This window comes from Podarcis cretensis (genome assembly GCF_951804945.1).
Source record: "Podarcis cretensis genome assembly, chromosome: 5".
In the NCBI taxonomy this organism is placed as follows: domain Eukaryota; kingdom Metazoa; phylum Chordata; class Lepidosauria; order Squamata; family Lacertidae; genus Podarcis; species Podarcis cretensis.
In genome coordinates, this window is record NC_137174.1 from 62,753,255 (window position 1) to 62,766,402 (window position 13,148).

Genomic DNA, 13,148 nt, shown 5'->3' on the forward strand with positions numbered 1-13,148 from the left:
TAAAATCCTTAACTGGTGGGATGTGGGATGTATAGCAATACCATCTCCCTCTCTAGATTCTGTCAGATTGGGTGGTAAACTGGAACATTTGACTTCTGGTGCCTAAAGTGACAAAAATTGTCTCAGTGGCTTGGGGTGCCTTTTATCACCTTTGACTAAGAGCTCAACTGTGGCACTACATGGACAGATAAATGTCCAAATAACAATTATTCATGCCCTGGTGTCCTACTTAGATTGCAGCAGTGCATTATATAATGGGGATGTCTTTGAAAAGAGTCTAGAAACTTCAGCTGGTCCAAAACCAGGCAAGATTTATTAACAGGATCTGACCAATATGCCTATGTTACGTCCCTCATTTTTCATATGCACTGGCTGCCAGTATGCTTCCCAGTCCTCTTCAAAGTTTAGGCATTACCTTTTAAATCCTAAATGCCTTTGTGACACAGCGTACCTGAATGATTGCCTCCTCCTATGTATACCAGACTCTAAAGTCATATTTAGAGGCCCTTTTCCACATTCCCCTGTAGAATGAAGTTTGATGGGGGTGGGATACTTGAGGGAGGGCTTTTTCAGGGGTGGTGCCCTGGTTGTGGAATGTCCTCTGTAAAGAGGCTCACTTGACACCTTCATTATACTTCTTTTAGTCCCAGGCTTTAAAAATTCTTAAGCTCCTTTAGTGCTTTTTAAAAAGTTTGCTGGTGGTGGTTCAGTTATTTGTTGTGGCTATTTCCATTTCCTTGTTTTTTTGTGTGTGTTTTTTTGGGGGTTTTTTGAAATATGGCTTTTATGTTGAGCTGTTCACTACACAGAGAGTATTAGTTATTGGGCAGTATAGTGTTGCAAATAAATCAGTTATGTCCTTTGAATCTTATTACAGAGATGGCATAGAATTTGCTTTTAAATATCAGAATCAGAAAGGCCAAGAATATCCTCCTCCTAACCTTGCTTTCTTGGAAGTGCTTAGTGAATTTTCTTCTAAACTCCTGCGGCAGGACAAAAAGACAGTGTAAGTACTGTTTTGCTGATTGTATGTTTATTTTGTTGTTGTTTATTCAATTTATATACCACTCTTAATCTGAAGATTCCAGGGCAGTGTACAACATTAAAAACATGATCACAGAAAAATCACAACGCCCCCACCCCCGCTTTTAAAAGGCCATAGATTAATGGTTGGATGCCTGGCTAAAGAGGAATGTTATTGATCTGTATACAGGAAGCTAAGAATTATCTGCTGTTTGAAATTACGTGTAATGGCAATTTCTGTAACTGGCTTTGGAATCCACAAAGGTTCAAACTGTTTGGATTCAGGGAACTATGGATTATCTATTCTTAAAACCATGTTCCCATAGCATCCTGTCTCATACTCTGAAGCAATGTAGGCAGGTAATAAACAAATAATGTACCTTGACTCTAGAAGAGGAGGCTTATCCTCCTGATCGCCTGTCCTCTTTGTGAGGGTTGGGGGAGCAAGAACTGGCAAGATCTCATGAATTGGATTGCTTCTATAAGCTAGGTCTTCAGGCTCAAGTTCCTTTAGTTTGTTTGTGTGCTAGCCTGAGGATGCTGAAATTGTATTCTGACTATGCATAATGCTTTAAAAACTGCTTCTTCTCCCTTTATTTTGTTTTATTTTTCAATGATAAATTATTTGCACATAGGTTTTGCAGATTTTTAGTCCTTGTATATATGCTTAGTACATTTGTGAACACAGTGTAAATAATAATAATATTAAAAGGTAGTTTGGCTTCACAAAAACGATACAGTGGTACCTCGGATGTCAAACGGAATCCGTTCTGGAAGTCCGTTCAACTTCCAAAATGTTCGGAAACCAAGGCGTGGCTTCTGATTGGCTACAGGAAGCTCCTGCAAACTGAAACACTTATTTCCGGGTTTGTGGCATTTGGAAGCCAAAACATTAGACTCGCAAGGTGTTCACGAACCAAGCTACAACTATATTGGGAATAAATCTAATCCTTATGTTGCGGCTTTGGTTGAAAGAAGACACTGGGCAGTTGTCGAGGATATATTGATCTTTAAATAAATAAATATTATTCTCTTATATAACCTTGCACAGCCTGAGCCTGCATATTCTAAATCTGCATATAAATATTGCCAGCTGCAACAACCAGAAAAATTCTGCTGCTCTTGTGGATGGAAAAAAAATGAAACCAAGTAGCTAAGGGAGTCTGTGTCATAGTGTTTGTGTGTGAAGTTTTGTTAATACATTACATGTGCACATGGGAATCCCTATATGTGTCCACCCCACACAACCCCATCCCCCAAATATATCAGTGTTTAGCTATTGGCAAGAAAACTTTACCCCCCCCCCCCCCACAAACAGTCAGGGTAAATTTCCCTCTGAATGTAGATGACCCTGGTATAATGCAGAACATCTGATGGCTAATTAAGGCAGAAGTGATACTGTGATTACTAAAGCTATTTTATTCATAATTTATTTATTTATCCTCTTGCTGTTTTCTCCTGCCGCCAGTCACACTTACCTGGAGAAGTTCCTAACAGAACAGATGATGGAAAGGAGGGAAGATGTATGGCTTCCACTGATTTCCTACAGAAATTCATTAGTTACAGGTGGGGAAGATGATAGGATGTCCGTAAATAGTGGAAGCAGTAGCAGCAAAGCCTCTTCAGTGAGAAATAAGAAAGGCCGGCCTCCACTTCACAAGAAAAGAGTTGAGGGTAAGTATGGGTTTGAAGAATGCCTGTTACTTTGTGGACCAGAATTGCACCTGACAAAAAAAGTGAAACTTTCTTTGACTTCATGCTGTTGAAATAGACCTCAGGATTTGAGAGTGGCATCTCTTATTGGAACATCATTTGACAGCAAGGGAGTTAAGGGTCGAAATTTAAACAACCCATTATTTAGGCAGAAATAGAAAAAGCAAAAAATAAAAACCTTCCAGGCCTTTTCACAGAAGTTAGTCAAAGCTTTCCTGGAGATTCTAGTGGCTTTGAATCTCATTAAAAGTCCTATTTTTACATTGTATGAGTAAAGCACTTTCATAAAGTTACTTCACATTGTGCATAGGTAGCTTCTAGTACACAGATCTTTGTTTCTTTGTTTATAAGATTTATTACCCACCCTTCACCATAGGGTCTCAGGGCCTGTTACAACAACATATTCAATTATGAAAACAAGTAATACAGTTCTAAACAAAAAGAGAATAAGATAGATTAAATCAAAGAGATGGAGCCTAACTGTCAAAAACCAGGACACAGAGGTATCTTCAGCATAAGTGAGAACTCTGTAGGGAATGTGTATGAAGTTCCACAATTTAGGGGTTGCCACAGAGAAATCCCTCTTCTGGGCCACTATTTCCCCGCACTTGTGCAGGTAGCAGAACTACTGAGAGAACCCTTCTGCTGATCTTAACACCCAAGAAAGCTTGCTGGGATTAAGGTGGTCTTTCAGATATTTGCAGTATTGCGTTTGTCTGATCTTTTCATACCTAAAGGTTTTGTTGATAAAGAGAGCAATTGGCAGGCCTCAAAACTATAAAAGCAAACATTGTGGCATATAAATTTTGTTTTCTCTTAGGTAAGATTCCCAGGATGGGGAAATCATCTGTTTAGACTGAGATTAGGCTGGGCGAGACTGCTTGCAAGTTTATCCTGTTTCCCAAATATCTTAGCTTGAGATGTTTGAAAAAGTGAATAGACCAAATCTTGTAGGGACCTTCTCTTAGTGCAGCAATAGAGGTGATTGAGTAAATGTGTGTACGCATGCTTCTACTGAAGGTATATCAGATGTGTTTGGTTCCACATTCAAGAGAAAGAGGAAGTAAGAGCAGTGAGAATGTAGAAAGCTTTGCAGGTTTTTTAGAGTAATCCTAAAAGGTCAATATACTCATTGTATCAAGAAGTCAGGCAAATTAGTGGATTTGGGGGAATGACACAAAATTCACTTGCCAAGATCACCAGATGCTATAGTTATATATTAAACAGATTGGTATGAAATATTCAAAAAAATTATATCCTGCAGAGCAGCTTGCTTAAGGTTTCACAAGCAGTTGGGTAGGAGATTGGGGTTCCTCAATTATTAATATTTTGTTATTTTGCAACGTCTATGCAGCTTTTCAAAACCTATTTATTATGAAAAGGTTATAAACAAAGAACACAACAAAGTAACATAATTAGAATCTAGCACAGTAAGTTTAAGAAACAAAAAACATAAAAAACATAAACACGCTACCAGTCAAAGGAGATAAGTCCTTTGGTTCATGTCGCAAATTAACCAAGAGATTTATATAGTTGCAGAGGTGGGAGGAACCATGATGCAAACACCATATGAAAAAAATCCCCTATAATGCTGAAATCCTAATGCCTACAATATGTCTGTGAAGAAAAATAGATTATGCAATAAACATTTCTGTTGTAGAGCTGGTGTCTTTTTAATGGCACAGAAGTAATATATTAGAGCTCAACCTGAAGAAAAATGCTAGATTTATTAATCTTCATTTGTTCAATGTGACAGAAAACTAAATTTTTATAAACTGTTTAAAATAAATGGTATATTATCAGCACAATTTAAAAATGGCAATAGCACCAAACCTTTGTGGTGTGTAATAGTTTATTATCTTTTGTCAGATGAGAATATTGAAGGCTCCTGGCTGAATAGAAATGACAGCATCCAAACTCCAGGTGCTCTACAGACTCCACAACTCACATCAACGGTGCTGAGAGAGAACACTCGGCAAATTGGGGAGCAAATTCAGGAACACGAGTCAGAACCTGGATCTGAGCAGGATTTTTTGCACAAGTATGTACCAATGAAATGCTTCCATTGTAAATGGAAATTCCTATTTAAAATGCTGTTGGAATGAAAATTCTACCAGAAAAGCTTAATTTAAAAACTCACTTTCATAAACTAATACAAATGCAGTCTTCCTATTCTTTCTGTTTTTGAACTGAAACAAAGGAATTTGGCAAGGGGGAGTTTAGTGCAGAGCTTCCCAAGTATTCTTTAAAGTTTTCTGTTTGTTTAAAAAATATCACCAAGTTGTGACTGGCAGCACAACTGCCCCTTTCTTCTAAAAGACAAAACAAAAGATTTCCAGACAAAAACAGAACTTGTGATAGATAATGCAATCACATTCCACATGGCAAAAACAACCAGGGTAAAGTATTGCATTTTTCTGAGGCACAAAATATTGTGCTTTAAGCGCTGCACCCTGGAAGGGTAGAGCCAGTGTAAAAAAACGAGGGGGGGTATTCTACTTTACTATCACATTTTTATCATTTCATTCCTCCCAGGAGCTAGGAGTGGGATACATTGTTTTCTTCCCCATGCCCTTTTTATCCGCACAGAAACCTAGTGAGGTAGATTAGTCTTAAGAGATGGTAACTGGTTCAAGGTAACATCAAAATATGTTGGGCATCCATCCTGTGACTGAATGACCATATTCTTCAGTCCTCAGATGCAGATATCTTGGCTGGGCCAACAGAAATTAGAAGACTTAAGTCGAAAGGACAGGACGGGAATGAGCTACATGAAAGGACGAAGTGGTGTAAGGCATGCAGTGTAAGTATTCAGATCCCAGTGCTGAATTAAATTAGATATACACTAATAATTCAGGGGTTTGTAAACGAAATTTGGTTAGTTGTATTATTAGCCACTTGGCATCCAGCAACTCTAGAAAGATATACAGCGCACACAAACAAAGCTGTGATGTGGAATAAGGCTTGCCACAGTATTTGGATTGGTAGACACCGTTGAACTACAACTGTACTGTGTACTTGTGTAACAGTGATGGTAGTCTCTTCGGCTGGTTAAAAGTTGCATTAATGGAACTTGTTGCAGGCCCTAGTTCATGTCATAGGTTGGCTTATCTTGGGGTGTTTGCATGTGGTTGGTGCTGGAGTACCTAAATATGGAGCTGAAATGGTGTGCAAGCTTCTGTATTCTGCTGAACAGAATTAAAGTACATTAAAAGAATCAAGAGCATACCTAAAGGCTTAACCACAGTGGTACAGTAGACCAATTGTGTTGAGCAAGTGCTTTAGCAAATATCTGCATCTCAGTGGTAAAAGGCTTTTCTTTTTTTATTATTTTAAAATTGAGCTGAGGCATTTGCACTTATGCATCCATTGAGTGTCATAATTTTGCAGACCATGCTTCTGTAGATGCAAGGAGATTTCTGAGAAGTTGGGCAGGTGTTCTTTCTTGTGGAAATCAAACAGAGGTCCATATGTTCATGGATAACAATGTTGTAAATGGAGACTGATTTAGTTCCATGTGGAGAGGAACAGCAAGAGCAGTAACAAGCTTCCCTATCTTATGCTTAAGGGGGGGGGGTATCTGATGGGGGACATGTGCTCCTTCTGGGGTAGTTTGTCCATCTTTGGTCCCCACCCTGCACTCAGCTCTCACCTGTGACTCCTAGAGGCTGTCAGGCTGTGTCAGGAACAGCTTTGACTGGCCAACTAAGCCAGGTGAGGGTAGCCTATGGGTCTCAAACGCTTGGTGAGTTAGGGACTCCCCTGCATGTAAAGATAGGCTCCAGCAGATTGAGTGGACAAGACCAATAGTGGATCCAGTGGTCAAGAAGGCAGTTTCTCCACATGCTGTAGTGAGGGGCAGATGGGGCTTGTCAAGATGTGAAGGTAGCCCATGTACGAGAAGGAAGACTGTTCCTAAATCTCTGCTGCTTGCGGCATATCCTTGGGAGAAGAAAAGGCTAAGGGGTAAGCCCTGCAGAAATCCAGAGTGGAGTCCCAAAAACAGTTGGATGATGCCTTATATTCCTCCTTCTGGCAACTCCTGTAGCCAAACTAGTTCCAAACGTATTTCCCTGCTTTCCTTTGGACCACATCAGTGAGGCAGAGAAGGTAGTATTGTCATTGGGGCAGCTGATGAGCTCCTTAACACTCTGCCTAGGCTTGCACCCCAGGGTTGTTGTTGTTTAGTCGTTTAGTTGTGTCCGACTCTTCGTGACCCCATGGACCAGAGAACGCCAGGCACTCCTGTCCTCCACTGCCCCCCGCAGCTTGGTCAGACTCATGCTGGTAACCTCGAAAACACTATCCAACCATCTCGTCCTCTGTCACCCCCTTCTCCTTGTGCCCTCCATCTTTCCCAACATCAGGGTCTTCTCCAGGGAGTCTTCTCTTCTCATGAGGTGGCCAAAGTACTGGAGCCTCAGCTTCACAATCTGTCCTTCCAGTGAGCACTCAGGGCTGATTTCCTTCAGAATGGAGAGGTTTGATCTTCTTGCAGTCCATGGGACTCTCAAGAGTCTCCTCCAGCACCATAATTCAAAAGCATCAATTCTTCGGCGATCAGCCTTCTTTATGGTCCAGCTCTCACTTCCATACATCACTACTGGGAAAACCATAGCTTTAACTATACGGACCTTTGTTGGCAAGGTGATGTCTCTACGGCATCTTGAGAAGTAGAGACATCACCTTGCACCCCAGGGAGGTCACTTCATTTCTGCTAACACAGTGGTTTCACTTCAGCCCCAGAGCTGCACCCCATTGTCTCTTGATACAGACAGATGCCAACAGTATCCTATGCTTCAGTCTGTATCTACCCAGTGGGACCAGCAATTATATATTTGATCTCATTACCAACGTATTCATATTCCTTTTTTCTTCCAACAAGGCGGGGTCTAATGGAGGATGATGCTGAGCCCATCTTTGAAGATGTAATGATGTCTTCACGAGGCCAGTTAGAGGACATGAATGAAGAATTTGAAGACACCATGGTCATTGATCTGGTCAGTAAATCCTCACTTAGTGGCTTTTCAAAGACATCTGAAGACAAGCATGTTTTAAGAAGATTTTAATTTTTGGTGTGTCCCTTTATACTTTGTTGAAAGCCGCCCAGTGACTGGGGTACAAGAATTTGCTGCTGCTGTTAGTCACATAGGAGTACTGTAATAGAAATTAAAAATATAGAGCTCGTTTGAGCTCTAGGACACCTCCCCTGAGCTGGCTGCCATGGTTTTGGGATGAGATCGTTCAGGGGGCTTGCATGTCCAGACTTGCCTTGGGGGTTCACAATCTATTTCTTTCTCTCTGTGTATTTGTGCTTTGTTAGTATGCTCTGTCTTTTTTCTTAATTTTATTGCTTGGTTGTTGTTTTTTCTATTGTAGGTTGGGCTCCCTGCCCCCCTCTGTCTCCTATCCTGAGCTATCTCTCCCTTCCATATTCAGGGATCTCTTCTTGTTGGTTAAGTGTTGCTCCTGAACTGGCAACAAAAGTTGCCATTTACACCACTCACTGTTCAGATTGCTCTTAATTCACATTATTTGCTATTGGTGCTAGGAATAGACGAAAAGTCCTTCCTAACACTTGCTGTCTTGGCTGCTCCTGCTGCCTTTGACAATGACAAAATATTTCTTTTCCAGCCCCCTTCAAGAAACAGACGAGAAAGAGCTGAATTGAGGCCAGATTTCTTTGACTCTGCAGCTATCATTGAAGATGATTCGGTAAGATTTCACAAGGTATTGTTTGCCACTTGGAGCTGCAAAGGATTCTCCTGTGCGTGGATGTCAGGGACTCAGCGGGAGCGCAGGGAGGAGAGGAGATGGAGAGCGAGGGGGAGCAATCCGAGGGCAGCGTAGGAGAATATGACAGCAGCCCGATAGATTCCATGAGCCTCTCCAGCGAATCGGAAGATTCACAGAAGGGGGCGCCGATGGGCAGGGCAAGGGGCGACCCAAGGGGGACACCCCAGAAGCAAGGGGCCAGCGGGGACTCCCAGAGCAGCAGTTGGAAATCAGGACCAGCTTCCCCACCAGAGCGTAGTGGGGGGGAGGAGTCCCAGGTGTCAGAGCCCACATATGCACCACCAGCGAGAGAAGATGAGTCAGGGTTGACCACGCCTCCATCGGAGAGCGAGTTAACGGTCAAGAGGAAAGTGGCAGGCTGGGCGCGCGCGCCAAGTTCAAATGTACAGGCGAGCGGCACAGAAGGTAGCCCGGATAGGGAACCAGGTCCTAAAGCCCGCCGGAAGGAGGGGCAAGAATCGTCAGGGTCAGCGTCAGAGGAGTCCAGGAAGGATGAAACCCTAGCGGGCAGGAGGGCCCAGAGGAGAAAGGAACTTAGGAAGAGGTGGAGCAAGGCTAGAGTCTTAAACTGGTGTGGAAGGGGAGGAGACTCAGACGGGACTTCGCCGGTCTAAGGTCGAGACGTAGAGCTGCACGCTGCGGCTTTAAAATGGAAACTGAACCTCAATAAAGACTTTTGTACATAACTACAGCCTAGCGTTGGTCCTCTGTGAGCTGGGACCTGGAGGCAGCTCTGACAGTAACTTTTGTTCTCAATTATCTTTCCCAGGGATTTGGAATGCCAATGTTCTGAAGTCTGGCGAAGACACTATACAAATGTGGAACTCTGTTCTTTAGAGCTCAAGGCCTATATACTGTGATAGCTTATATGAAAACCACATTTTTGATGTGATTTGGTTTGATTTTTAACCAAATTATTAAGGTCATTTCCTTTTTGTAATGAGAGAGAAGAGGAGCTTCTTAATGAAACAAGGAATATTGGCCAGTCACCTCAGAAAGGCTGACCTACAAATCATTTGTTTCCCTGTCCTTGACAGTCCTAATGCAGGTTTTTTTTCCTGGATGGGGAGAAGCTTTTAAATTAAAACAGTTAAAAAATAAACACTGTTCTACACATTTTCAGAAAACATTGAATGAAAACAAAACTTTTTAACTTTATTTTTCTGCTGTACAACTTCAAAATGTTTTAACATTTGCCTTTTTATGTTTTAGAAGCTAGCCATTTTATTAAATTTATGCCTGTCAGCCATTGACCAGCAGTGATGCTATCAGCAGGCCATCCTGGCTGGAGAAGTGTTGTTAAACGCACTGGATGTGACTAGCAGTATGGTACACTTCTAGATCCTCTCTGACCATTGAGAGTGGAGCACTCTTGCAAAAGAGGCTAGAAGTCAGGTGTATGCATCTCTGCCAAAAAGTCAGATTCTGAAAAGAAAAAATCCCCAGATTTTATACTTCTGAGAAGATTTATTTTTTATTTATAAGAGGGCATAAAATAAGAGATGTCCATAAGCCACTTTTCCAACAGACGCTGTGTAACATTCATTTTATATAGCACTAGGGGAACACACAAACAGCACATTTTCTATTGGTACTTGTTCTGTGCATTTTTAGCAACTTATACCAGCAAATAAAATATTCTCAGAAAAACAAACCAGTGGTTCTAAAGTAATCTATTTGCTGTTTCTACTACCTATTTCATGGCCTGTCAGATCTGAGGTACAAAAGCAGCAACTTTCCTGAGGAATGCAAATCACCGGGTGGGGTGGTGGGAGGAGGGAGACAGAAGTCACACTTGCATTTTCAAAGCAATTTTAACTGTACCATAGAGAAGTGTCTAACTTTCCATGCCGTAAATACCCTTTTGTGCTATTTTTGTAAATTAATTTTGCCAGTTAGATTTACTGTATGTGCTGCATAGAAACTTGTGCTTAGATGGTGACGTTCTTAAGCTTACAATGGAATACAGCTACATTCTCCGTGTTAACTGTGCATTATTAAGAGTAATTATTAAATGATTTTCTAAAAAGCAGAACAATCCAAAAAACCAATCAGCTAATTATTTGTTCTAAGATATTTTCAGTGTCTTCAATGATCTGGACTTTCACTCTGCTTTGATATTATGATTCTTCCTGGTAGCTGCTAATGTAGTTAAAGGACTGATTTTGTTCCTCGGAGGTGAGCACAGCTCCTGTTAATAAGAACATTTGTAAAAATGAGGCCAAACTAGTCTTCTTTTTGGAGTTTAAATGTTAGTGTTCTTTAAAGCAGATCTAAATTGACCCAGTTCTAATATACCTGCTTCAGAGGTGTTTTTTGATAGCAGTTGCAAAAAAAAAAAAACTCTGACCTACCTCCCATAAAGGTCCTTTTATTGAATTCAAGGTGCATCCAATGCTTACCTGCCTTTTGGGAGACAAAGACACCATTTAAATCAAATCATTTAGTCGGGGTTTCCCCTCCTAAAAATTGTACAGTACTCAAATTTTGGTTGCCAAAAACATCTAATAATTCAAGCAAGGCAGTTGTTTAGGAATTGAAAAGTTGCTAAAGTCACTGAGTTGGTGCTTCAGGACAAAGTACAAGTTCTCCCAAAACAGTGGACACAAATGGTGCAGTAGCACATCAGTGTAGTGGGCAGAGTGGCATAGCTGCTGGTGGTTTAAATCCATCAGAGACAAAGCTTGTGCTCCACAGCCCTTCATATGGAAAATTGAATTTTAATTGATCCTTATAGAATTCTGTAAAAGAAAAGCCGTTTACAAGTAAGTTACCTCCAATGGGTTTCCAGTTCAGTTTGCGGTCAATAGGTTTTTAAAAATGTGTCTCCTTGATTGGTTTTGCTAGTAATTCTGTAAATTGTACATTTACAATTTGAGGTTTTTTCCTTTTGTACAATTTAAAACTGATGCTTCACTTTTCCTTTAATAAACTCCTCAAAATCACATGTGCGGTGGAGTCCTTTCCACAAAAGCATTTGAAAATGGGTGCTTTCTGTTTGGTCTGTCTACCACTAAATATTTTCCTATAGTGAAGCTTGAAAGTGTGCTAATCCTGCTGCTTGCCCAGCATTCTGGGCAGATCAGACATTGAGGGTTTTTCCTTCTGAAGTAAGAGTGAATATGTTTCACCCTTAAGTGAAACATTTCCGCATCTTGAAAACCTTGCATTTCCCCAAGCAGTTGCTGTTCCTTACCCATACCTAATGTGTAATTCAAGTAAATAGATTCAGAGCATGTGGAGTTGAGATTGGGGCTGATACTGTGACCTGTAATGTGTGCAGAAAACTTTGCAGAATCTGATTGATGGTACAGGATTCAGAAGTCTCCTGCTTTCATTGAAAGAACCACCACCTCATGATTGTGCAATCATGTGTACAAAAGCCCTCCAGAATTCAGTAGACATTCTGCATTTCTCCTGTCAATACACTTATTGCCCAAGCCTCTCCTGCCACCACTTTGGTGGTCATTTATACAAAAGCATAACAAGTTCAAAAATAAGCATTTAATAAATCAACTTGGAAGATCTGTGGTTATGCTGCACATCGAAATGGGAGTTCCTGTAAGTGAAACCTTACTTGACAGTGAAAGAAAAAGTACAGAATTCAGACAATCTTTTTTGCTGAAATGGGACAGAAACTTGAGTTGGGTTTCCAAAGTCTGTCTCCTTGTCTGAGTTGATAAGGTGAAGTACTTTGTTCTTTTCTCTACACCTGGCAAACACCTGAGAATGGAACAACTTACCATCACACAATAGATTGTAGACTGGCTTTGACAAATATTATATGGCTTCTGGTTCCATGATATAAGATTGGTGGAGTGTAAATTAATATTTGTTTATTTTTATTTTTTTAAAAAAAGATCTCTCCAGATATGTGGTCTCCTATATTTCTTATTGACAGAACGCCTGTAGCTCCTCTGTATCTTATCTTGGGTGGGCAGGGGTAGAAGATAAGTGTCTGGATTTTAGCATTTTTGCCTATTTATTTCTACCAGTAGAGTCCAGAAGCCATGCAACACATTTGTACAGCAACTTGATGTCAACCACAGTTGATTCAATAGGTCTACATAAAGTACTGTTATCTCTTTGGACTCTTTAAATTCACCCTCTGACAAAGGAAACTTCCCTGCCCAAAGGGTGCAGCAAGGAGAAAAATTATCCAACTTCTAGAAGTAGTAATCAACTTTTCTATTGTGGCACTATCCAATCTATAATTGTTCTCTTAAACACACATTAAAGAACACACTTCGGAATTCTGTACAATTGTGATAACCTATATGAAAAAACAGTGAGTGTCTGTTGTAAAGAACATCTGCTATTTTTATAGGGTTGTTGAACCCTGGACTGAATATTGATACTTGAGTGATAATAATATTGGAACAGCAATGCAGTGGAATATTTGTGGTTTAGTGTCCCACTTTTAGTCATAATTTTCTTTTCTTGGTTCCCTAATAAGTACAGATGTCCTTAGGTTTAAATATTTTAATTTTCATGCCCGCAGCTTTAGTAGTAGCATACATGTTAGGTGCTCTATTGCTGCAAAATCTCTGCCCTAAAGGGCTGCCAACCATAGACAGGAAAATGTGGATAAGGTTAAAGGAGTTAGTCACAAAGAT

At 40.6% G+C, this 13,148-nt stretch overlaps 1 protein-coding gene across 2 annotated transcripts in view; it reads left to right on the forward strand.

The window, feature by feature from the left end:
* Positions 1 to 11,477, forward strand: part of STAG1 (STAG1 cohesin complex component) — a 106,727-nt gene extending 95,250 nt beyond the window's left edge. The window contains exons 28-34 of one of the 2 annotated variants that reach the window (XM_079976833.1): positions 878 to 1,006; positions 2,492 to 2,697; positions 4,606 to 4,777; positions 5,429 to 5,539; positions 7,622 to 7,736; positions 8,371 to 8,507; positions 9,272 to 9,290. In XM_079976833.1, coding sequence (XP_079832959.1) covers positions 878 to 1,006; positions 2,492 to 2,697; positions 4,606 to 4,777; positions 5,429 to 5,539; positions 7,622 to 7,736; positions 8,371 to 8,507; positions 9,272 to 9,275 — 874 coding nt within the window. In that variant the 3' untranslated portion in view covers positions 9,276 to 9,290. The other variant, XM_079976834.1, reaches the window with a different exon arrangement.
* The last annotated feature ends 1,671 nt before the right edge of the window (positions 11,478 to 13,148 follow it).